The sequence below is a fragment of the Tamandua tetradactyla genome, chromosome X (assembly GCF_023851605.1).
Source record: "Tamandua tetradactyla isolate mTamTet1 chromosome X, mTamTet1.pri, whole genome shotgun sequence".
NCBI lineage: Eukaryota > Metazoa > Chordata > Mammalia > Pilosa > Myrmecophagidae > Tamandua > Tamandua tetradactyla.
Window position 1 is genome coordinate 78147060 of NC_135353.1, and position 27727 is coordinate 78174786.

At 34.7% G+C, this 27727-nt stretch overlaps 1 protein-coding gene across 5 annotated transcripts in view; it reads right to left on the reverse strand.

Moving 5' to 3' along the window:
* Positions 1 to 27727, reverse strand: part of DIAPH2 (diaphanous related formin 2) — a 997375-nt gene that overhangs the window by 609488 nt on the left and 360160 nt on the right. For all 5 annotated transcript variants that reach the window (XM_077145442.1, XM_077145441.1, XM_077145438.1 and 2 more), the window contains one exon: positions 13750 to 13864. In XM_077145442.1, the coding sequence (XP_077001557.1) occupies positions 13750 to 13864 (115 nt within the window). The remainder of the gene's footprint in view (positions 1 to 13749; positions 13865 to 27727) is intronic.

Genomic DNA, 27727 nt, shown 5'->3' on the forward strand with positions numbered 1-27727 from the left:
ACTTTCAGAGAAAAACACTATGAAAAATCTTATTGCTTTCATAGGTTAGGAATGAATGAACTTGAAAAAGAGTATGGCAGATTACAAATCTTCTCAGGAAAGGGAAGAATATTTCTAAAAGAATTTCTTAACCTGAAATATTCAAAAATAAAAAAAATTCTGTCTAAATTTCCTATTACTTTTCTTTGCATATATTTAGCTCATGCCCAAAAATGGATTATTTGTAATGCCAACCTGTAATATTACTAAAATCCATAAACTATGATACAAGGATTTTAAAACCATATTCTCAGCCATCATGCAAATATACTAACATTTTGTAATACATTCAACTATTAAAATATTTAATGTCAGCGTTGAGAAAACAAAAGCACAAGAAAGATAGTCAAATGCCAATAGTTAATGGGAATGTGATCTGATATTGCAAGAGCAAATAGTAAAACCTATGAGGGGAGAGATAGCATCTTCATTACTGCTGTTAATGGAACAAAATGGACCTAATCAATCACAACAGCTTCTCCTTTCAAAGAAAATTACAAATATCCTAATAGCATCACACATCACAAAGTAGTTACTTTTGTTGCCTTCTATTAAAAGCAATTACATGCTAGGAAACAACACATTCCTCACACAATGCCAAGAGCATGTTATCCGTCTATTCTTATCACAATAAGCCAGACACATTGAACTCTTAGTAAGCCATTCTAATGGCAGGGATATTGATAATTCACAATACTTATATTTGCCATTTGAATGCATCACATATTTTGCCAAGGTTCCTATAAAATTAATTCAAATTAAAAATTACTATCCTCAAGCCAGCATCAACAGATGACAAAGTGGTGCTGAGAAGCAGGGAGAAATCAGACTGGTATTAACTCTTGGTCATAGAAAAACCAATGACAGATCACACATACATGGAAAACTTAAGCAAGTTTTATAAGTATTTATTTTCACTCTTTCTAGATAGGTGTTTGTGAGAGATGTAATCCAACACACTCTAAACAACCTTACCTAGTGCACAAATTTTTTCATTCACTTCTGTCTCTCTATATTTTTTTAATAGGTTCATTTAGTAAAAATACATTAATACTCTGCATAAGCTAAGTAGGATGGAGCAGGAAAGAATAAGGTACTTCAAAGGCCAATAATTTAAACATAAATAGCCAATCCTTGTCCTGTGTGACAGATAAGGGTAACATGACCCGAGATTTTTTTATACTAGAGCTTAAGTAGGCACAGTCACACCACAGAGAGAAGCAGTCATGGTCAGGGTTTAAAAGTATGAGCTGTGAATCAGGATTTCTTTAAAGCACCACATTTCCATGTCTTTGCTCATATAGTAAATATAGCAAATTGATGAAGGATGCAGGTTTGGAGTCATCCTGCTTGAGCTTGATTTCCAGCTGCAATTTTCTCATCTACAAAATGACTACACTAATAGTACCTGCAGCATAGGATATATGACTAATCTATACAAAATAAACCATGTAAAACACAGTACCCAGAATATAGTAAGTACAGAACAAATATTAATGAATGCTATTGTGTAAATTGCTGTTTTGTTATTAGTCTGTATAATGTAATTATCTCCATTCTTGTAAAATGCCTACTGATGGTTATTCTATTTTATTGATCGTTATTCCATTTTATAGTTGGCTAAAGAGAGACAAGAATTTAAATGGTTTCCATTGAGTGAAACAACAAATAAGGAAATAGACATACTATAGCAGACTAAAATACTGTTAATTTAATTGGACAACCTTAAATTTTAAAACTTTATTGACTGGGAGTACAAGGATAACTCAGTGGTAGAATTCTCGCCTCAGATGTGGGAGACTCAAGTTCGATTCTGGTCCATGTACTTTCCCGAAAAATACAAACAGACAAACAAAACAAACAAACGAACAAAATTCAACAAATGGTACTACAATAATGGTATACTCACATGGAAAAATAATGAAATGTGACCATGCCATACAGCATACCACACACACACACAAAAAAAAACCACTTTGACTAAATCAACCATAGACCATTTTAAAAAAAAAAAAATCTAGCTTTTGCATTTGAAAAATTTAAAGAAAATATATGGTAAATTGAAATAATATTTAGAAAAAAAAAAGATCCCAAAAGAAGGAACCACTAAATCTTAGGAACTTAAATGTGCAAATTAATTTTAGCAAACTGCCAGAACCAAGCTAAATTATGTAGGTTTCTGATTTTGACTCAGTAATAAGAAGGATTGTCAAGAGACAGATTCAAGTTGCTCTGGATAGGACTAAGGTAAATCAGAAGACTGAGTAAAGGATGATATCGTCCATATTATAAAACTTCAACTTCTCTGTGAGACTAAAGGGAGAAATGTTTATTTGGTGTAAAATTTATACTTTGGGTAGTGCATTTCCTAGTTTAACTTATATGGTCAGTTTAGTTGAACACCATAAGTACTTGGAATTTTGAATAGGGCATGAGATATTGTTGGTTTGTCCAGGTTGGTGTGATACCCCGATAAATCCCAGAGTGATTTGGACACTGAATAAGGAAGTATTTGCAAAGTCCTCTTGGGGGAATGGGGAAAAAGGGAGAAATATTCAACTTTCCTATTTGGAGAATTTCTGATATGCTCGCAAGCAGTGGGGACAACCAAACCAATAGGCCGAACCCTCGATCTTGGGATTCGCCCCTATGAAACTTATTCCTGCAAAGGATAGACTAAGTCTACTTAAAATTAGTCCTAAGAGTCACCCCCACAGAACCTCTTTTGTTGCTCAGATGAGGCGTCTCTAAGTCGACACAACAAGTGAACTCACTGTCCTCCCCCTCTATGTGGGACATGACTCCCAGGCGTGTAAATCTCCCTGGCAACATGGGACAGAAATCCCAGAATGAGCCAGGACCTGTCATCAAAGGATTGGGAAGACCTTCTTGATCAAAAGGGGGAAGAGAGATTGAGAAAAAATAAAGTTTCAATGGCTGAGAGATTTCAGAGTCTAGAGGTTATCTTGGAGGTTATTCTTATGCATTATATAGATATCCCCTTTTTAGTTTATGGTGTATTGGAGTGGCTAGAGGGAAGTACTTGAAACTGCAGAGCTGTGTTACAGTAGCCTTGTTTCTTGAAGATGATTGTATAATGTAAGAAGTTTTGCAATGTGACTGATTTTGAAAACCTTGTGTCTGATGCGCCTTTTATCTAGGGTATGGAAAGAGGAGTAGAAAATATGGATTAAAAAATAAACAGGGTGGTATGATGGTGGCTCAGTGGCAGAATTCTTGCCTGCCATGCCAGAGACCTGAGTTCGATTCCCAGTGCCTGCCCATGCCAAAAAAAAAAAGTAAAATAATAGGGGGACCAAAGATTAAAATAAATTGAATAGACTGAAAGACTTGGGGGAGAGATGCAAATGTTCAAAAAAATGATCATGGTGATGAATACCCAATTATGTGATTATATTGTGAGCCACTGACTCTACAGCATGTAAACAATGTTTGTATGTCAAGAATTTTTGTATGTTTGCTAAGATTTGAGAATAAAAATGATAAAAAAAAACAATAGGGGAACAAAGGTTACAATAAATTGAGTATATGGAAATACTAGTGATCAATAAGAGGAAGGGGTAAGGAGTATGGTATGTAGGAGTTTTTCTTTTTTATTTATTTTTCTGGAGAGACGCAAATGTTCAAAAACAATTATCATAGAGGGCGGGCCAAGGTCAGCAGGCAGAGTTCTCACCTACCATGCCAGAGACCCAGGTTCATTTCCTAGTGCCTGCCCATGCAAGAAAACAAAAAAAAAGATCATAGTGATGAATACACAACTATGTGATGATACTGTGAGCCATTGCTTGTACACCACAAATGGAATGTTTGCATGTTAAGAATGGTTGCATGTTTGTATGTTGTTTTATCAATAAAAGCATTAAAAAAAGAGATGGATTCATTTATGTATCTCCTTGAATGAATGACTAATAAACACACATTGAATTTCTCCTATGTGCTTAAATCTTAAGCTAGTTATGTGCACACATTTTATATGATTTGCCTTGCTATTACAAAACTAAATACACATAGTCCATTCATGTATGCACTGAACACACTTACACTTGCCAGAAGCTATGGCAGATGTTGGGAAGACAATAGTCAACAAAGCAGAGATACTTCTGCCTACCTGCAAGAAATTCCATGTCTAATGGGGAACACAAATGAGTAAATATAGCCAATGTATATTGTGAAGCCTGCATTTTGATAAGAGTATCATCTCAATGGAAGCCGAATGAAGAATTTGTGAAAATATATTCAGAGAGAAGTTGCAAAGACTTGAAAGTGACTCAGCATCAAGGGACTGAGAAAACCTTCTAGACCAAAAGGAGGAAGAGTGAAATGAGACAAAGTGTCAATGGCTGAGAGATTCCAAACAGAGTTGAGAGGTTATCCTGGAGGTTATTCTTACACATTAAGTAGATATCACCATGTTATTCAAGATGTAATGGAGAGGCTGGAGGGAACTGCCTGAAAATGTAGAGCTGTGTTCCAGTAGCCACGTTTCTTGATGATGATTGAATAATGATATAGCTTTCACAATGTGACTGTGTGATTGTGAAAACCTTGTGTCTGATGCTCCTTTTATCTACCTTGTCAACAGATGAGTAGAACACATGGAACAAAAATAAATAATAGGGGGAACAAATGTTAAAATAAATTTAGTTTGAAATGCTAGTGATCAGTGAAAGGGAGGGGTAAGGGGTATGGTATGTATAAATTTTTTTTTCTTTTTTCGTTTTATTTCTTTTTCTGAATAGATGCAAATGTTCCAAAAAATTATCACAATGATGAATATGCGACTATGTGATGATATTGTGAATTACTGATTATATATGTAGAACGAAATGATCAAAATAGGAATATTTGCATTTGTTACATGTATTTTGGTATTTAAAAAAATAAAATAAAATAAAAATAAAATAAAATGTTCCAAGCTTGGGAGTGTCATGATAATTTACATTTTAGAAAGATAATTCTACTTAGGTCATGGGAAACAGATCAGAGGGAAATAGAATTGAAGGAAGAGAGACCAATTAGAACGCTGCTGAAGTCATCAAGGAAAGAGATGTCACAATACCTGTAATTATTGAGGAATCAAATTGTATATATGCATGTGGCAGGCAACTTCTGAAATGGCTCACAATGATCCCTGCGTCCTGTCATTCATGCCTTTAAGTAATCCCTCCCCATGTGCGTTTGTGAGGTCTGGACCTAGTTACTTGCTTCTGATGAACAAAATCCCACAAATGTGATGCCATTTCTGAGATTAGGCTATAAAGACTGTGACATCCTTATTGGTTACATTTCCTCTTCATAATTTCTTCGCGTTTACTCTTCAAATAATTTGATATGTGACCTGCCCTACTGAGCAGCCCACATGGCAAGGAACTGAGGGACACCTCTGAACAACAGCCAGCAAGGGACAAAGGCTCTCAGTACAACAGCCTCTGAGGAACTGAATTCTATAAACAATTGCATTGGTGAACTGAGAAACAAATTTCCCAGGTAAGCCTTCAGATGAGACCACAACCCTGGCCACCACCTTGTATACAGCTTTGTGAGGGATCCTGAAGCAAAGGAAAAGACTGAACTGTGCCCAGATTCCTGAAACTGAGAATAAACAATGTGTTCTTTAAAGCTGCTAGGTTGGAAGCTAATTTGTTGTGCAGCTATAGAAAACTAAATATTATCCACAACAATAAAATTAAAAAGTTAAAATTCTTCCAAAATGACAGCCATTCACAAAAACTTGAAGCAGTTTTCAATGTGCTATTTTATTCCTAGAAGCACATACAAAATGTAAGCAATATTCTAAGTTATAATTTTGGATTTCTTGGGTTTTCTTCCATACAGAATATGGAGGGCACCCAATAACAAAATGTATTCACACTATAGTCCAACTTTATAAGATATTAAACATAGTGTTAAATTGATGATGATAACAATAATGATGATAATACCAATAAGCATAGTTTAAAATGAGGGAAAAATATGTACAGACCAGCTACTACTGAATAACCTATTAAAAAATATTTAAATTTACTCTCACCAACCAGAGCAACTAATTGACTCAGGGATTACTTACATGTAATGCCTCAGAAAGCTACTAAGCTTGAAATTCCCTAAATTACATATATTTCTTAAAATAAATCAGAGAAACCTCTTAGTTTTTAGACCATGCAAGATATAACCGGGGATGGGTTTTACTTGCCATTAATATATAGTAGAAATAAAACATACCCCTTTGTAGGCTTATACAGTTGTTAAAATTTTCCATTGGATTCCAAGGTAAATAATTTCTATTTGTGATATAAAACTAATTTAGATAGAACAATTATTCCATACATGAATAAGAACCTGTTATCCCTTTTTGATTTATGGTGTTATCCATTTTTAGTTTATGGTGTATTGGAGTGGCTAGAGAGAAGTACCTGACACTGTTGAGCTGTGATCCATTAGCCTAGATTTCTGAAGATGACTGTATAAAGACATAATGTTTACAGTGTGACTGTGTGATTGTGAGAGCCTTGTATCTGATGCTCCTTATATCCAGGGTATGGACAGATAAGAAAAAAATATGGATAAAAATAAATAAATAATGGGGGGACAAAGGGTAAAATAAATTCAGTAGATGGAAACACTAGTGGTTAAGGAGAGGGAGGGGTAAGGTGTATGGTAATTATGAACTTACTTCTTTTTATTTATTTTTTTTATGCAAGTATTCTAAAAAATTGTCATGGTGATGAATACACAACTATATGATGATATTGTAAGCCACTGACTGTACACTATGTTTAGAAAGTATGTGTGTGGAGATTTTTCTCAATAAAAAATGAAAAAAAAAGAATATGTGTGATTTATAAATGCTATCAACAGAACACCTATCATTATGCTTTGTTTATGTAATGTTCATCAGCACAAACCCTAATGAAATCAGGATAGTCAATCTCACTAACTCACTGCAAAAATGGTCATATTAAAATAACACAGGATATCTAAAATGTTATGATACAAACGTTAAAAAATCCCATGTGAAAAACTGCTCTCATTACTTTATACATCCTGTGTACATTAAAGTCCTTACCAAATTTGTAATGACACAAAGAACAAATTTCTTCATTCATTAGAAGAGAAAAACCCCAATCCATAGCAATTCTTTGCCATGGACAGATTCTGACTATATAGAAAAAGCCTAAAAATCATTGTCATAGAACAAATAACTTTACTATCTTCAGTGGAGAAAGTACAATTTCCTCGCTTTGTTTTAAAGTCTAAAGAACTGTCTTTGGTGCTAGAATAATAGGTTTGCATATTTTTCAAGATAAGATATGTGAAACAATATGATTTACTTATGAAAATGGAGAGCTAACTATGCAACAAATGCACAAATTACTAAGGGCATAAAATCCATTAAAAATCATTGTTACAGCATAGGGAAGCAATTAAGAATAAACCTGGGTTCAAATCCCAGCTTTAACACTTATAAGCAGGTAAACAAGATATATTACTTAATCTCCCTTAGCCTCAGTTTCCTTAACTACAAAATAATTATGGTACCTAGTGTTGGTGTGACAACTAAATGAGATACAGATTTAAATACTTATTACAGCTCTTGGGACATAGTAAGTGTTTAATAAATATTATCACTGTTATTATTTTTGTGATAATGATTACTATTAATAGTAATAGTGCTTGGAGTGATGGTGGTAATAGTACTAGGAGTAGTGGAATTACCTCATCATCACCAATTTGTAAAAAGTCAATGTTTTAGGTTGTTAAAGCTACCAGAATGAAATATACCAGAAATGGAACAGTTTTTTAAAAGGGAATTTATTAAGTTGCAAGCTTACAGTTCTGAGGCTATAAAAATGTCCAAACTAAGGCACCCAGAGAGAGATATCCTGATTCAAGAAAGGTCAATGGATCTGAAACACCTCTGTCATCTGGGAAGGCACGTGGCTGGAATGTGGTGGGGGTCTCTGGCTTCTGCTTTCAAAGGACTTCCCCAGGGAACATCTTCCTTCTGCATTTCCAAAGGTCTCAGGCTGTGTGGGCTCTGTTGATTCTGAAGCTTTTTCCAAAATAGTTCCCTCTTAAAGGGCTCCAGCAAGCAACCCCACCTTGAATGGGTGGAGACAAATTTCCATGGACACCATCTAATCAAAAAGTTACCACCCACAATTGGGTGGGCCACATCTCCATGGAAACAATAAGAAAGACCTCATCCAGAAATACTGAATGAGGTTTAAAGAACATGGTTTTCCTGGGGTACATAACAGTTTCAAACTAGCACACTCAGTTTGAAGTCTTTTCTCGTAGAAGGCTGAGGATACCCTTTCTCAACTTCTCTTAACAACTGGTGACTCCTATACTTAATACGATGATATGAATCTCTGGCTCACAAATTTCTTGCTCCCTCTTCTACATTAAAGGAGGTATGCAAATTGTTATATAGATTGGTATACAGGTTGGATGCCAGAAAACACTAATTGAAAATGTATTTGTCCTTACAGATTAAAACACTTAAACTGTTCATAATGACAATGAGCTTTGATGTGGTGATAAGACATAAAGATATTCAGTTAATGTATATATAGAAATCCAAAAAACTGTGGATATAATAAAATGATGAAGTTGTATACAGGTAGAATCATTACATGGTTTCTAATTCACTGCCTGAAAAAAATTAAGCTTCTTGGCTTACTCCTATATGTATAAAACCTTACACTAAAGAAGTATGCACATTGTGCGCTATTAAGATGACAAATTGTTAGAACATGAGCTCTCTCTCTCTCTCACCAGACACTTTAGCACCATCTTACAAGGGGTGTGAACTCTGAGATTGACATCTCATTATTTTCAAGTAGATTCCAAGAATTTCTATATCATCAAGACAGAGATAATTAGATTACAGTACTCTTTTTTGCCTTTTCATTATTTCTCTAAATACAGAAAACTGTATTAAGCATTCGAACAAAGGCGGGTATCTTGAAAAGAGGCCAACTGATTCTATGACTAAGCAGCACAATTTAAAATACGATCCTAGAGGAAAAGTGGTTTTATATAAATGCATCTCCAAACTCAGTTCCACCATAAATTTGAAGCTATGCTCAATATTTCAAGCATTATAAAATGACATTTATATGCATTTGAAATATTTATAAAACCAGTTTTCTGCTATTATTATAGATAAATTGCACTGCAGAAATACATTATTGAAGAAGCTAAATTTTATTAACCTCTTATGTTTATTTTGTATATTTCTTCCAAGCAACATTAAAACCTAAGGAACTACTTCCAAGTTTCACATACGCACTATCTTTGTTCTTCCCAAAGCCTCTAGAGAACCTTTGAAATTCTAAATAGAATTAGCAGCTATAATCTAGGCATTTTATTATTATGTGAAGTTTAGTTAATATTATCCATAATTACTTTTATTCTTATATAATATCATCATTATAATTACTATAAATTTGTTAAGGAAAACATCAATATCATTATATCCTTGAAGGTTATATTTCTCCAAAATATAAAACTGAATAATAAATCAAAACTGGGACACATATACAAATTCCAACAGTTGCATTTATGATGCATATTCAAAAGTACTAAGAAGTCGTCTTCAACTGCCGCTCATACTTATCTTTTCATTAATCCAGACAACATTTTAAAATGTATTTTGTGATATGATACCATTATGGCTCATGAGATGAACCTAAATATTATAAGCCTGTGAAAACCGGAATTGGGAATTAGAAGTGATCTTAGAGATTAAGAATTCATACTGGTCAGAATATCATCACATCTTGCTTAACCTACTAACACTTCTTCAGAATCAATACTCCAGCATTATAAATTCCCATTATGTATCTGTCCTTCAAAGGTATGCTAATCGATTAACTGTCAAATTATTGGGCCCCTACTGCCTAAAGAATAAAACCTAAATTTCTCAGTGTAAAGGTCCCCTTACAATTTCACCCTCAATTCTATTTTACAGTCAACCGAACAGGCTACTATAGTATGTACTTCACCACTTAATGTTTTTACTGATGGTATACTTTGCCTAGAATGCCTTATCTCCTTCTGCCCATATTGAAATTCTACTTAAATTTCAATGCCCAGCTTAAATTACCCCAACTCTTTGATCTGTATTTCCCCTATTCAAAATTACCTATTTCAAATTTTTCTCCCACAGCACTTTAAAAACATACACTCTAGCATTTAATACAACTTGACTAAATGTGGTATGCATCTTCCTAATCCTCTCACTATTTTGAGTTTCCTGGTACAGGAATAAGACCTTATCCATTTCTTTCCCTATCATTTAGTATAGTACCTTGCACATAGTGGGTACTTTATAAATATAAGCTAATTAAATAAGAAATGCATTCTTTTCTGCAACAGCAATAATCTTATTTTTAATAACACTAAAAATAATTTTCTGTAAAACTCTGAAAATAGCTAATTCAGATAGAAAGTATAATTATATGGTACTTTTATAAGTTAAATAGTTTACACATTTATATATGACATGTATGAGAACTAGTATAGTTTAAATCTTCTTTCTATTTAGCAATCCTAACCCATTTAGGATTAGTGGGTTAAGATTTTCTTGGAAGCTAAACATTTTCTTGGAAGCATCGACTAGTAATGTTTTCACTGCATTAGAAACATAAGTTCCACTAAATCCCTTGTAGAAGGAGGAAGTCCTCAGATATTTTGGAATACTGGGGTGGATAGCCATGGAAATAGGTCTTAAAAACAGTGGGTATGTTGCTCCTTCTGAATGCAGCTGAGTAAATGGAATTGAGCAGCAGAAAGAGGAAGAAAGTGGTAAACTGAAGCTAGGCTTCAAAGCTCCCTGGGGCCAGAGCCTGAAGCTAATTTCTTAGTGATCCTGTAAGATTAATAAACAGTTATTAGTGTTAGAATATTAAAATGATGGCTTTATATCATTGAAATTTGTTTGGGCTATGCTATGCATGTCTGGAATATGCTATGCTTGCTTACTTGCCAACTCCTTAAATGTCCCTTCAGACATTAATCATGTGAAAATAATGGCACTGAATGGTGTGCCTGTCCTGATTTGTACTTCAATATTCAAAGTAAGGAAAGCAGAAGTAGTGCCACAAAGAAAATTAAATCATCTGGGTTAAGAGAAACGGAAACTCAGCATTCTCACCACGAGGGCCTATTGTATGATTTTTGCTTGGTTTTTCATTGATTTGGTTTTGGCAGCTACAGTAAAAAAATTGCTTCTATTGTACATGATTGGCTCTACCAGGTGCTGCACAGAAGAGCAGGGAATTTTTTTGCCAGATTAAAAGTTTAAGTGTCAATAACTAAAATGAAATGCAAAGCACACCCACATATGAACAGCATTAGGTGAAATGAAAAGGGAAAGGGAACTGATATCTATTAAGTGCCTGCTAGATACCAAACACTGTGCCAGGTATTTTACATATACAACCTCATTTAATTCTCCCGACACGACACTATTATATACACATTAGTATACTCAATTTATGGATGAGAAAATTCAGTCTCAGAGGTTACAGGTATCATAGCTGGAATGCAAGTATGTGTGACTCCACTTTCTCCAGCTTTTCCCAGTATATCATAATATCCTCAGAAAATCTCTAATAAAGTTTTACACTGACTTCTATATCTCAAGCTTCAGTTTCTTCACTTATCAAATAAAAGGATAGGCCTTAATCACTTCTAAGGTCCACACTAACTCTAAAATTGTCTGAATCTGGATTCTTGTAGGACTCAATACAAATAAACCAATAAACAAAAGAACAACTGCTCAATAATTTACTGAAAAAGACTTTCAAATTGCCTATAATAAATGAAAGCTGCTCCACCTTCATCAATACTTTAAAAAACAAATTAACACACCAATGATTTATCATTTCCACCTCTGATACTGGCAACAGTTGTAGGGAAACATATTCATATGCATTCTTGGAGAGACTGTAATTGTCACAAACTCTTTGGAAGGCAATAAAGCGGTATCTAAAAAATTTTACATGCACGCAGCATTTTATAAAGCAATTTTACTTCTAGAATTTATCCTCTAGAGACTCACATACATGCACAAAGGCATAAGTAGAAACGTGTTCACTGCAGCATAGTTTGAAATAACAAAAGACTAGAAATAACCTAAATGTCATCAACAGGGGATTGGCTAAATAAATTAAGATATTCCTGTATCACAGAATTCTATGCAACACATAAAAAGAATAGAATAAACACATGCTACAATGGAATACTATCTAAGATACATTAAGTGAAAACAGCAAGGGACTAAGAAAAATATTAAATATGCATATGCTTTGAGAAACCTATACTATTTCTAGCAGATGACTCAAGAAATTGGTAACAATGGTTTTCTCTGGGAAAGAAGTTTTAAGTTTGGGATTGAAGGGAGATTTACTTTTTATTATCAAATGTATTGGTTTTATTATATTAATACCTTAATATAAGCTTGTATCACTTCTTCAATTTTAAAAAGCAATTATAATAAATAGAAATCTTTGACATCACTAAAGGGCCCTTTAAAACCAAGCTCTGCCATTCCATATAAGAAGAAAGTATAGATCTAATGGCAAGACTAAAAAATCAGTCAAAGTTCTTCAGAATACTCTAATCATCCCAAATTTCTGCGTGTGTGTGTGTGTATATATATATGTATGTACATATATATATACATACATGTGTGTGAACTTTAAATTACAAGGAAGAACAAACACAGTATAGACACCTCCAGTATGCAAGATATGGCAGAAGAGCTGAAAAGGAATAATTTTCACAGGCCTATCTCTCTAACTCTCTCTCTCTGAATCTTCCAAGACTCACATTCTAGAGGATACTGTGACAAATCAGACAAAATGAATGGTTAAGCTGCTAATTCCTTAACCATGGCATGGGACTATAGAAATATCAATTTCTTAGTTGAAAGGATTCATTTAAACAGAAAAAGTTCTACTTGACTGTCACTTTTACAATAATTAGTAAAATAATAATTTAATAAAATACTAAAAGCTCACAATTCATATCGATTATGAGATTGAAAAGTTATCTATGTAGCACCAAAACTATGTGTGCAATTCAAAAGAGATTAAGAGTTCAATCTAAACAAGGCACTCTATTATCAAATCTTAACCTCTAGTGTTAGGTTTACAGATGTCAATATTAACCTAGATCTGCTTAAAGAAAAAACTACAAAATTTCCCAGGAAACCAAACTGATAAGTCATGCTATAAGAGGAAAAATTAGTTAAGCATGATGATATCAATCATATTATAATTTCATTAAAACTTCTGACGCATTAGAATTCTCATGCTATTTTTTCTCACATTGTGAATCAAACAAATTTGTCTCCTTGGCTTCTCAGTAAAAATGGAGACTTTATAATAGATAGGTATATATATAAAGCACATATTATACAGTAAAAATGAAACCTACACTTTCAGATGAACTAATGGAAAATAAAATTCAAAGGAAAAAAGTCTATTCTTCTTTAGCTCCAGGGTAAAATATAGTTAATATTAATATATTAATCTACTTTCATTTTTTTGTTTTCATTGCCCCTATCCAGTGGGGGAAAATTGCAGTTATCCACATTACTAGAAATCTTGAGCAAAGCAAAGAATTCTAATATATCAGAATCAGTAATTTATATTAAAAAATAAAATGTACCTTTTATCTGGGTTGAGAAATTCAGTGCCAATTTTGCAAAGAGATCTGGATTTTCAAACTTGTCTTCCTCAACTTTTAACCAGAAACAGTTCTCTGATAATTCTTTGGGCTCGATCTGAAACAAAAATAATAATGATAAGCTTCTAAATTATTGCTTTAGTATAATTTTTCAAAGGATTCACATTCAGCAAGGTTGAATGACAGTTCCCTTATTCAGCTGTCTACTAAATCAATTTTAGGCTCTATCAAAATAACTTTTAAAGTAAATATTCATCTTTTGGAAATTTGCACAATTCTAATGGTGTGCAGAAAAGGTACACAATATCAACAGGTCATATAACAAATTGTATTTCAAAAAATCTTCTAAAAGAAGATGTCAAAATAATTTTAGTAAATCTGTATCCAAGTCACATATATTCATCTTGTTCCTGGATTTTAAAAAAATGGGGAAACTGAGACACAGAAAAGTGATTTGTTAAGTTTACAGACTAGGTGGAAGGCAGTAACAATATTAATAGCTGATACGTACTTCTACTATGCACCAGATACTATATTAACTGATTTACATATGCAAATTCATCTAATTTTCACAATAATATTTTGAAGCAAGTCCTATTATTATCTTCGCGTTAAATTCAAAGAAAGTGAGGCCCAGAAACTTAAAGTGAAAGCTCAACGTCAAACAGCTAGAAAATGGTAGAACAGGGATTTAAATCCAGACAGTCCAGCTCCTGAGAACTATACTCTTAAAAACTACAATGAAACCCAAGGTTAGAACTCTTCTCCTTACAGTATATTTACAATATGATTTCCAATATGATGATTTGCGATATTTAAGTACCATTAGATGAGATGCTAAACAGCTAAATTAAGAAACATACCATTATATTTACACACAGATAACTGGACCAATAGTATCTGGATCCTATATTTTGGTGGATTTTGCCTAATAAAAGTTAATCACATTCCAAAACAACTAATTTCTTATTTAGTCTTATGAACTAAGCAAAGGTGGATACTTCACTTTTAAAACAGACAGAACCACTGGAGGATTATAAGATGACAACAGCGAGCTCCAGGACGCAGTACTTTCAGCAAAACAACTATTAAACAGTGAGGAATTGCTTGAAACCACTATTTTGAAACTATTATGTACACTGTTTCAGAAGAACACTGTACAGCATCCAGGAAAGAGTGGGAGGAAAAGACTGAAATATCATGGTAAAGAACTATAAATTGCTCTCTCTGAGGAAAGGCTACTGGCACCCAACCCTATTCTCACAGCAGGCCACTGTGAGGTCCAAAGTCTGGTTAGCTCACTGGTGACAGGAAGGGACATAAAACTCCTTTTCTCCATTAACAAGGGTAGTCCCTGATCACTACCTTTTGTTGTTGTTCATTTTTTTGTTTTGTTTTGTTTTTTCATTTAGCAACTTTTATTCTGTGATATACTATTCACAAAATGAACATAATTCAACAGCTCATTTCATAGAGTTTAACTATTTAAGGTTGAATGTTTTTTTCATTTATATACATTTGGGAACAAATTATTGCCTCAAATTTATCTTAACACATATAGACCTTTCCAGAAGTGTTCTGAGAAGTTAGCTAATAATTAAATATGACTAATACTGAAAAAGGAAGGAGGATGTATCAGGTCTAATTCACAAATAAGATCCTTCAGAAGCTCATGAATCTTCTGAAGTCTTTTCAACTACCACTAACTTCTGACCACTTTAAATTGTCCCAACCTGCTAGCCCTTAACTACCCTGGGATTGATCACTACTTTTGATTAAAGAATTCACATCTCTGGGGGCCTAACTCTGAGGGCAGCCATTGCTTCAACCTGCCCTGGATAAAGAGGGCAGCAGCCACTGTTTCAACAATCCCTGGACTGTGGCTGCAGCAGAGGAGACTTAAAGACTATGTGTTTCTGAGGGCTGTGGGGGACAGTTAGTTGAAGGCCTGCACTTGCTGGACAGGCCTGGAAAGCTTAGTTTTGGGGAGATGTCAAGGAAGGTGTTGGTGCCTTTCCTGATCCCCCCAACTAGAGCACTTTAGAGCCAGTCTGCACCACCTTAGTGGGCCACTGGCCCTGTATTGACTAGGAGAGACTGACTTGTGAAAGTCATCTCTGGTGCACCCCTCCTCCCAGAATTTGCTCTCCAGACAAATGCAGCTGAGACAACAAAAGAAATGTAAGAAACTATACAGGCAGTTAAGTCTGGGTCAAAGGCCTGCCAGCTTCAAACACCCAGAAGAGGGTGGTCTGTCTTCTGGGAAGAGGGGATAATCAAAATCCTGTAAACAGGGGAACCCCCAAAAAAACTAACAAGCAAAAGCCCAGAATAAAACAGAAGGCCCAGAAAGCTGGGAAAACCTTGAACACAGAATTCGCTCTGGGCAGTCTTCCTGATAGCGAGGCAGAAGCTCAAGAAAAATCTGTCTTATCATCAGCTACTTACAAAATCAAGAAACAGACATGAAAGGCAACAAATCCGAGAATTAAAATTTTAAAACATTAAAATTTGCAGTGTGCAACAAGAGATACAGGAAATGATGACCCATCCAAAAGAAAAGCACAAAAATCTAGAAAACACCAATGAAGACGAGAATGTGGACAAACTGAACAAAGTCTTTTAAAAAATGATCTTGAAAATGTTCAAGGAGGGGTGCAAGAATAGTTCAGTGGTAGAATTCTCACCTGCCATGTGGGAGACCCGGGTTCAATTTCTGGCCCATGCACTTCCCACACCCCCCTCCACACACACACTGCAAAAAAAAAAAAAAAATCAACAAATGGTGCTTCAATAATGGGATAGTCACATGGAAAAAGAATGAAATGTTAACCCCATCATACAGCACACCCAAAAAATGTTCAAGGAAATGAAGGAAAATACAGAGAAAGAACTAAGGGATATCATAAAAGCAATGAATGATCATTGAGACACTTACTAAACAGAAAGAAATGATAAAAAGGAACCAAATGAAATACTGCTATAAGTGAAAGGAAAACTGGCAAGGCGGATGTTGAGAGCTTCTTTGGAGGTTTTAACAGGGAAGTACAGCTACTATATACCCTTGGCTGAAAAATGGTCCTCCTCTTCAACCAAGAATGCAATGTCAGGAGGCAGGCACATAGAACAGTGAGGAAGGAAGGGAACAACAGGACAGATCAGCCAAACCAATCCTGGTGATTAATGGGGTGACAAGATTTTACAGCCATATAGCTCATGCATCATAAGAGCATACTATGAACAAGGATACACCAAAAAAACAGACAACTTACACAAAATGGGCAATTCCTTAGAAACACAAAAATAACATATATGAAGAAACAGAAGACTTCAAAACACTAATCACAAGTAAAGAGATTGAATCAGTCATCAAGACACCCCCAAAAGAGAAAAGTCTAGGACCAGATGGCCTCACAGGTAAATTTTACCAAGCATTCCAAGGATTCATACCAATTCTGCTCAAACACTTCCAGAAATTTAAAGAAATGGGAACACTACCTAACTCATTCTTAGAAGCCAACATCAACTTAATATGAAACCTTGAAAGAGACACTACACGGAAAGAAAACTAAAGACCAATATCTCTGATGAATATAGATGCAAATGTGCTCCACAAAATACTTGTGAATTGAATCCAACGGTACATTAAAAGAATTATACATCATGACAAAGTGAGTTTTATCCCAGATATACAAGGGTGGTTCAACACAAGAAAATCAATTAATGCAGTACACCACTGTGCTGATTTGAATCTGTTATGTACTGCAGAAAAGCCATGTTTTTCAAAACCAGTCTTCTGGGGACAGATCTGTCCTTGGGTGGGAAGTTCTGATTAGGTTGTTTCCATGGAGATGTGACCCTGCCCATTCAAGGTGGGTCTTACTCTGCTTGTTGGAGTCCTTTAAGAGAGCCAAGAGAGTTTAGAGAAGCTAAGAAAGAAAACACCTCAGCAGAAGCCAGAAGGACCCACAGGAGCTGAGAGAGCTATTTTGAAACCACACCAAGAGAGAAGGCCAGTAGATGTCATCATGTGCCTTCCCATGTGACATGGAACCTGGATGCAATAGGCCTTTCTTCAGTGAAGGTATCCTCTTGTCGATGCCTTAATTTAGACATTTCTATGGCCTTAGAATTGTAACTTGTAACTTGATAAATCCCCTTTGTAAAAGCCAATTCATTTTTGGCATATCGTATTCTGGCAGCTTTAGCAAACCAAAACAACCACATAACAAATGAAAAGGGAAAAATTATCTGATTATCTCCATTGACACAGAAAAGGTATGTGAAGAAATCCAGTATACTCTCTTGATAAAACACTTCAAAATATAAGAATAGAAGGAAACTTCCTCAAAATGATAAAAGGCATATTTGAAAAACTCATAGATAACATCTTAATCAATGGTGAGAAACTGAAAGTTTTCCCTCTAAAATCAGAAATAAGACAAGGATGCCCACTTTCACCACTGTTATTCAACATTTTGTTAGAAGTTCTAGCTAGAGCAATTAGGAAAGAAAAAGATACAAAAGGCAAGCTTTCACTATTTGTATATGATATGATTCTGTAATTAGAAAGCCCTGAAAAAACTGCAGCAAAGCTACTGGAAATAATAAACAAGTTCAGTAAAGTGGCAGGATACAATATCAAGAGGTAAAAATAAGTAGTAATTCTATACACTCATAATGAGCTATCTGAGGAAGTAATCACAAAAAAATTTTTGATTCACAATAGCAACAAAAAGAATCCAATATCTAAGAACAAACATAACCAAAGATATAAAGGACCTGTACACAAAAAACACTGATAAAAGAAATAAAAGACCTAAACAAATAGAAAGGCATTCCATGTTCATGGTTTTGAAGGCTAAATGTTATTAAGATATCAATTATGCCCAAATCAATCTACAGATTCAATGTAATACTCATGCTCCAGATTTTAAAGCATACTATAAAGCCCCGGGGTCAAAACAACATGGTCCTATCATAAAGATAAACATATTGATCAATGGAATCAAACTGAGAGTTCAAAAATAGACCCTCAGAGTTCTATGGTCAATTGATTTCTGAAAGACTCCCAAGTGCACTCAACCAAGACAGAACAGTCTCTTCCATAAATGCTGCTTGGAGAACTGGATATCCATATCCAAAAGAATGAAAGAGGATCCCTATCTCACACCCCAAACAAAAATTAGCTAAAAATTAAATTTTAGTTAAAAATTAATAGACTATAATTCAGCAGTAAGAAGGAATGAAGTCCTGAAGCATATAACAACATGGATGAACCTTGAAGACGTTATGTTGAGTGAAATAAGTCAGTCACAAAAGGACAAATAATGAATGTACTTGCTAATATGAATGAATTATACTATGTAAACTACTGGACATAGAATCTAGAATATAGGTTAACAACAGATAGAATAAGGCTAGAGAGTACTTCAGATGTGCAGAATTTTTGACTAGTTTGAATATAAATGAGTGGAAATAGATAGAAGTGATGGTAGCACATTATTATAAGTATAAGTAACAGTGCTAAACTACAGATGAAAGCAGTTGATAGGGTAAGTTTAAAGCTATATATGTCACTAGAAGGAAAATCAGAGGTTAAAGTATGGGACTGCATAAGTCAGTAAAAGATGTGTTAGTCATGAGATTAACGGTACAAATATAAAAAATTTTCTTCCATGAACAAGAACATATGTATGAAATTATGGCAGAACACCCAGCAGCCGAGATTCCATAAGAATGAAGGAAAACCTCATAACAAGGCTGAAAACAGCCTGGCCTTTGCAGAAGTGTACCAGCTAGGCAGGCATTTGTGTTCTTCCCTCTCATAAGGTGCTCTCCTCCCTTACATTATGTTCCTCTTGGCTGGTTCTTGATAAACAACTTTGAATAAAAACAATTCCCATGTGCAGTGTACTTCTTTGGAATGCATAACTTCAGCCTTGTTTGAAAACAATCACTGTAGCAGAAGTATATAATCAACTGAGCACCTCTAACAAACAACTTTTTGCCTCTCAAGAAGCTTACTTCTTTCTTTTCATGTGGCTCCCCTGAAACTCTCTGTAGGACAGAGTTTGGAGGTAACAAGTGGCACCCAACGTGGGGCCTTGTCATCTCTTTTAAGACTAAGAGCCAAAGAAGCAATGCCTAGGGGGTGAATTTTGTCTGGACCAATTCTCATGGTAAAATAATCACAGTACACTAGATATTGCTGGAGTCCATTCTATTCTTTCACTTTCAAAACTATGGGCTCAGATCTTTCTAAAGAGCAGGAACAATTTCTTAAAATTATTCAGCATGGGCAACCTCAGCATAAATCCTGTCCTTATATGGTACTTAAAGGTACTAAAAAGAAGTGCTAATAAAAATAAACACCACCAAAAAACAAATAAAATAAATTCTAAAGCCCCTTTACAAAAGCAATTGTAGAATCTATTGCTCATAGTTATCGAATGTGCCCATGGGATTAAAAAACTCTTGTTAAAACAACTGTAACACCTGCACAATACATTATTTAGTGATTAGAATTTCAAGAAGGCTGTACCCAACAAGCCATTCAAAATAGACAACAGGCTCATTACCTGTCAATAGACAGGTAATTCCCATTAAAGCAAATGTGCTCCTGGGTACTCCACTGTGTGACCTTGGTAGGAAATTATTGAAATATGCACTCCAGCTGCATAAAGTACAAAAGGAGATGTACTTTAGTAAAGCTATCTAGGTCCCAGAAAGCTCTTCTCGGGTCCCTAGCCAGTTCCCAAAGGGCCACCTGGGCCTGGTCACATAAGCTAATTGGAATTTGACCATTGCATACATTAAACATCAATAAAAAATAGCCTAAAAATAAAACTTTAAATTTCAATAGCATCTTATAATTAAATGCATTTTGTAAAAAGTCACAAATAAAATGAGGTGCCTTAATATTCAATCCTTTTAAAAATACATAATCATAAAACTTTAAAGAAATACAATTTAAAAAAAAAACAAGTATATCTATATGTACCATCAATCCTTATTAAAAAATGTATATTAATACTACAAATATGCACTAACTAAAGCATTTTAAGTATTTAGCATTATTCTAACAAGCTTAATATTAATAGTAATTGTATGTGGTAAGATGTTTGCTTTTCAAAGTCATTCTAATAATTAAAATATGAAAAAATATAAAAAATGTGTTTTTATTTAAAAAAAAAAGTAGTTCTGTCCTAAAATAAATTAAATGACTGTTACAGAATGAAAAAAGCATAAAACAAGGCCTGAATAAAATATGATTAGTTACTGAAGGTTTATAAAAAGGAAATTATGGTCAAAGTTAAAAAAAAAATTGAGTCTATTTACCATGTTTTTAAAAGCTTTAATATCAAATAATATACTAATGCAAAACTAAAATTAAGTTTTCGCTCTATTTTAAAGAAGAGTTGTAAAATTATATTTTAAATAATCAATATAAAAAGGAGAAACTCTATGTTTTATCAAAATAACTTCTTATACTTTATGTTAACTTTATCATGTCCTTTGCTATATAAAAAAAAATTAAATAAATAATCTCACTTTTAAAAAGGCTAAGTCATAAAAACCCCCAACTTCCTGTTCAATTATTTTATTTCCCACTACTTCAGCCCCTACAAAATTATTAGGCCAATTGCTCTCTCATTTGGGTTATTTAAAATAAATCTTTTTACCACAAATTCCCTTATAAAGCTTAAAAATATTACAGTGTCAAGGACCTAATAAGCAAATTCTCAAATAAGAGAGTCCAGAGGCTTTGGCAGTACTATTTTTTTGGTCCAAATTATTAAATTCAAACAAACCTATATTGCAAATCACCACTGAGGGCCAGTCCTTCACTAGGTTAATAAACACAAGAGCTAATATTTCTGTTATATCTACTTTCAATTGACCTGAGGAGTGGTCACTAAATGACTGCCAGTTTCCTGTATAAGGGTTTGGGGGCTTCTCAAGAGCACAACAAAGTAAGAATATGCTACAGGTCCTTGGCCCTCATAATCAAAGTGGTTTGTTTCAACCTTATGTCATGCCTATCCCTATAAACTTATGGGGCCGAGATCTTTTATCACAATGGCAAACAAAACTATTGTTACCTCCTTTTTCATAAGAGCTACCGAACGTTTAAAACCTCTTGCCCTTATTGGTTCACCGACATGCTGATATGGGTTAATCAGTGGCCCTTATAAGAGGAAAAGTTAAAGTTTGCTCACTTACTAGTAGAAAAACAATTAAAGGGCACCTGAAAAAAACCTACCAGTCCATGAAACATTCCTGTGTTTGTTATTCCTAAAAAATCTGGAAAATGAAGATCGATACACTATTTACAACAAATTAATGTTATCATCCAACCTATGGGGCTTTATAATTAAAACACCTAATCTTGCCATAATTCCAAGGAAATGGCCCCTAATTATAATTAATTTACAAGACTGATTTTTCACTATTCCTTTAACAGCCAAACTTAACGCTTTGCGTTCTCTCTTCATTCCCTTAATACCCCTTCTGTTCAGTATCATTGGATTGTACTTCCTCAAGGAATGCTAAACAGCCCGACTGTATGTCAATTGTTAATACATCAGGTTATTCAACCTATCAGGCTTCAATTTCCAACCATCTTTATTTATCACTATACCAATAATATCTTGTTAACAGCTCCAAATGAGAACATCCTTAACCAAGTCTTCACGGTTTTACAACTTAATATAACAAATGCCAATCTAAAAATAGCTCCCCCTGAAAAAATTCAGCATGCTTCCCCTTGAAAATACTTAGGTTATATTTTAATTAAAACAAACATTAAATCGCAAAATCTACAAATTTCAACTGTTTGCTTAAAAATTTTAAATAATTTCCAAAAATTATTAGGGGTTATCAGTTGAATTAGGCCCTCCTTAGGAGTTCTTATATATCAATTAACTCATCTTTTTAATACAGTAAAAGGGCCATCGAGTCTCAATTCCCCTCATATTTCGACTCCAAAAGCCAAGAAAAAACTACAGCTTATGGCGGATTCCATCCAACAAAAATATCTTTATCGTTATGCTCCTTCCTTTTTGGTATGCTTGTTTTGTGTTTTTACCCTGCATTCTCCTACAAGAACACTTGGACAATTGATTCCCAATCTATCTTGCCTGGAATGAATTTTCTTTTCCACCTTCCTATTAATCCATATTATTGTTTGCTAGCAACCATCATTGCCAAAGGACGACTGCGTTATCATCAGCGGACTGAATATAATCCTTCTTACATACAATTTAAACTAACCCAAAAACAACTTAAACATTATTATCATTTTCTTTAAATTTTCAAATAACTCTAGCTGACTTCACAGGAAAAATCTTGCTGTCCCCTAACAACTTGCTCCAGCAGTTTGCCAACTTTACTTTTGTTATACCCAGTGTATTATCTACCACATCATTTAATGGAGCTCAAACTGTTTTTGTGGACAAATCTGGAAAAACAGGTAAAGCCATTTTTATTGAAAAGGAAAACAATTCTTGGCCTTCCTTTACCTCTTCTCAACATACCTCCACTCAGAAGGCAGAAATCAGTGCAATCATTTCAGCCTTATAATATTTTTCTGCAAAGCCTTTAAACATTGTAAATAATTCAAAATATACAGTATACATTATACTAAACATTGTAACAGCCTTGTCAAAAAAAATAATAACTCCTAATCAATCTTTGCATGCTCTTTTTCTAACTACAAGCTCTCTTACATCAATGCAAATTTCAACTGCCTATCAGTCATATTTGATCTCATTCTAAAATTCCGGGGCCATTAACTAAAAAACAATGCTCAAGCTAACTCTATAGTCACTCTAAATCTCTCTTTTCACAAGGCTGTTGCCTCTCATGAACTTTATCATCAAAATGCAAAAGCTCTGCAAAAAATGTTTTACATCACTACCACACAGGCAAAAAACATTGTCAAAGCATGTGCTAACTACCAAAAGGTTTCTAGGCCTATACCCCTGGGGGAACAGTCAATCCCTGCAGTCTGCAAGCCAAAGAATTATGTCAAACTGAAATTAGTCATATTCCCATATTTGGCCGCCTCAAATATGTACATGTAACTATCAACACCTTTTCCCATTGTATCTCTGCCTTTGCACACGTGGGTGAAAAAAGTCAACATGCCAAGGCCCATTTACTAAAAGCATTCTCCTTGTTAAAAAAATACTTAATAAAATAAAATAAATAATAGGCCAGCCTTTATTTCTCACGCTTTAAACTTTTCTTTCAGCAGTGGGATATTATACATTCCACTCGAACCATACATAATCCACAGGGGCAAACCATCATAAAACGTGATGATGGCCTCTTAAAAGCATGTCTGTTTAAACAAAAGAGGGGGAACAATGGTGATTGACTCTCCCCTAAGAAACAATTACATAAAGCCCTGCACAGTTTAAATTTTTTGAATTGTAATTCAGCAGGTTACAGAGCCATAAAAAAGCACTTTAATGCTACAAAATGTAAGGGGTCATGCCCACTAGTACTTTATAAAAACCCAACGGAAAATAGCCTCTGAAAGGGGCCAGTTCCACTGCTCACCTGGGGAAGAGGATATGCTTGTGTCTCTACTCCTACAAGTGTGCGATGGCTTCCAGCTTGGTTGGTGAAACCTTACCATGGACCTGTCCAAGAAAACCCTCCAGTTGACTATGCTCAACTGAAGCCTGCAAACGAAGACAACCCAAGATCAAGAGACACTCATTCTACCACTGAAGAAGATGAAGATTAACATCTCTCATCAAACAAAGTGACAAAAACTCAACAAAAACTGTAATGTGACTTGGGGAGACTTAAAAACACTGTATCAAAAAGCCTCCACCATAACACAACAAACTGGGACTACTAACATGCCGGTATCTCTCTGCTAACACAAGCATTTGAAAAAATTTGAAGAAGCTTCCTAAAAACTCTTATTTCATGTATAATTTCTATAGTTATATTAGCTGCAACTGTCACTATGGCTACTGCCTCTTTAACTATGTCTGCCGAAACTGCTGGTCAAGTAAATAGCCTTGTTAAAAATATTACAATTGGGGCGGGCCGCGGTGGCTCAGCGGGCAAAGTGCTTGCCTGCTATGCCGGAGGACCTCGGTTCGATTCCCGGCCCCAGCCCATGTACCAAAAACGGAGAAACAGAATACAATAAAACAAGAAAATGTTTAAAAGATGTTTCCCTTTCTTCCTTCCTTCCTTCCTTCTCTCTGTCTTTCCTTTAAAAAAAAAAAAAAAAAAATATTACAATTGAATTAATAGAGCAAACTGATATTGATAAATGAAATTTTAATCTGACAATGCATTAGAAGCTGCTGTCTTATGGCTAGAAGAAAATCAACAAGCTTTAGCTACTCATCTAGCACTTCAATGTGATTTTAACTATACATCTATTTGTGTTACTCCTCTCCCTTGAAAAAGCTCTCAGTATTCATGGGAATCTATGAGACTGCATATATACAAGGCTTTCAGGGGAAACAATTCAAAATGTACAATCTTTAAAAACTTCTCCAAGACAACAACTCCATGATATACCTCTGGGCTTGCACAGTGATCATCCACAAGCTATTTCTGAGGGAAATCTCTCAATTCAGCCCCAAACATTGGTTTCCCTCTTTAAATTTGTGAGACTGGTCCAAGACCTTTGTAATCATTTGTATTTGTCTATTAATCATCCTCATTTTACTCAAGTTGTTTAGAGATAACCAAGTCGCTTCCCATCTACTATGTACGGTGACGTATTTAATGATTACGCAAAAAAAAAAAGGAGGGAATATGGCACAGCGCTGGGCAGCTGAGATCCTGTGATGATGGAAAACCTTTGAACAAGGCTGAAAACAGCCTGGCTTTGTGGGATTGCACCAGCTAGCAATTCTGTTTTTCCCTCTTACAATGTGCTCTCCTCCCTTACATTATGTTCCTCTTGGCTGGTTCTTAATAAACAACTTTGAATAAAAAAATTCCCATAAACAATTAAAATATGTGCCTATGTACTTGTTTGGAATGCATGACTTCAGCCTAGTTTTAAAAATAATAATTATAGCAATCACTGTAGCAGAAGTATATGATCAACTGAGCAGCTCTAATAAACAGCTTTATGCTCTCAAAAAGCTCACTTCTTTCTTTTCAGGCGGCTCTGCTGAAACTTTCTGCAGGACAGAGAGTTCAGAGGTAACGCAAAATTATTAGAAGAATTAATTGTAGAGGAGTATATGGAAAAAAAACACACCTATTGCAAACTATGGACTATAATAAACAGTGATATCATAATATTCTTTTATCAACAGAAACAAATGTACCACATCACTATTAGGGATGAATGATGGGGAAATAAGGAGTATGGGATGTTGTGGGTTTTCTCAATATTTTTTCCTGAAGTAACAAAAATAATCTAAAATTGATTGTGGTGATAAATACACAACTATGTGATGACACTGTGAGCCACTGATTGTATACTTTGGATGGAATGTATGATGTGTGAATATATCCCAATAAAATTGCATTAAAAAAGAAGAAAAAATCCCCAGGAGGGTTTCAGGAACAGATTGAAGCTGGCAGAAGAAAGAAACAATGAACTCAAAGACAAGACACTTAGAGTAGCAGAAAGAAAACAGAAATATTAAAAGTGAAAACGAGGTGGGCCACAGTGGCTCAGCAGGTAGAGTTCTTCCCTGCCATGCTGGAGACATGGGTTTGATTCCTGGTGCCTGCCCATGCAAAAAATAAAAGTGAAAATATATATCCCGCAAAACTGTCCTTCAAAAATGGGTGGGAAATCAAAACATTTTCAGTTAGAAAATCAGTGAGAGATTTTGTGATCAAGAGACCAGCTCTGCAAGGAAAATTAAAGGGAGCACTACAAGCAGACAGGAAAAGACAGGAGAGAGAGGTGTGGAGAACAGTGTAGAAAGGAAAACTATCAGTAAAGGTAAAAAGAGAAAAAAATTAGATATGACATGTAAAATCCAAAAGGCAAAATGGTAGAAAAAGTACTGCCCTTACAGTAATAACACTAAATGTTAATGGATTAAACTCTCCAATCAAAAGACACAGACTGGCAGAATGGATTAAAAAACAAGATCCATCATAAATTGTCTACAGGAGACACATTTCAGATCCAAGGACAAACATCAGTTGAATGTGAAAGGTTGAGAAAAGATATTTCATGCAATCAACAATCAGAAAACAGCAGGAGTCGTTATACTAATATCTGACGAATTAGACTTCAAATGTAAAACAAAAGACACTATGTATTAATAAAAGGAACAATTCAACAAGAAAACATAACAATAATAAATATTTACGCACTGAGCCAGAGTGCACCAAAATACATGAGGCAAACACTGAAAAGAGAAATAGATACCTCTACCATAATACTTGGAGACTTCAATTTCCCATTCTCATCAATGGATAGAACATCTAGACAGAGGATCAATAAAGAAACTGAGAATCTGAATAATACAATAAACAAACTAAACAGACATTTATAGAACATCACACCCCGCAACAGCAGGGTACACCTTTTCCTCAAGTGCTCATGGATCATTCTCAAGGACAGACCACAAGCTGGGTCACAAAGCAAGTCTCAATAAATTTAAAAATATTGAAATCATACATAACACTTTCTCAGATCCAAAAAAGAATGAAATTGGAAATCAATAACCAGCAGAGGGTCAGAAAATTCACAAGTATATGGAGGCTCAACAACACACTCTTAAACAACTAGTGGATCAAGGAAGAAATAACTTCTTGGGGTTTTTTTGTTTGTTTGTTTGTTTTTTTGTTTGCATGGGCAGGCACTGGAAATCAAACCCAGGTCTCTGGCATAGCAGGCGAGAATTCTGCCTGCTGAGCCACCATGGCCCACCCAGTCATTCATATTTTAAAACTTCAACTTCTGTGTGGGACTAAAGTGAGAAATGTTTATTTGGTACAAAAT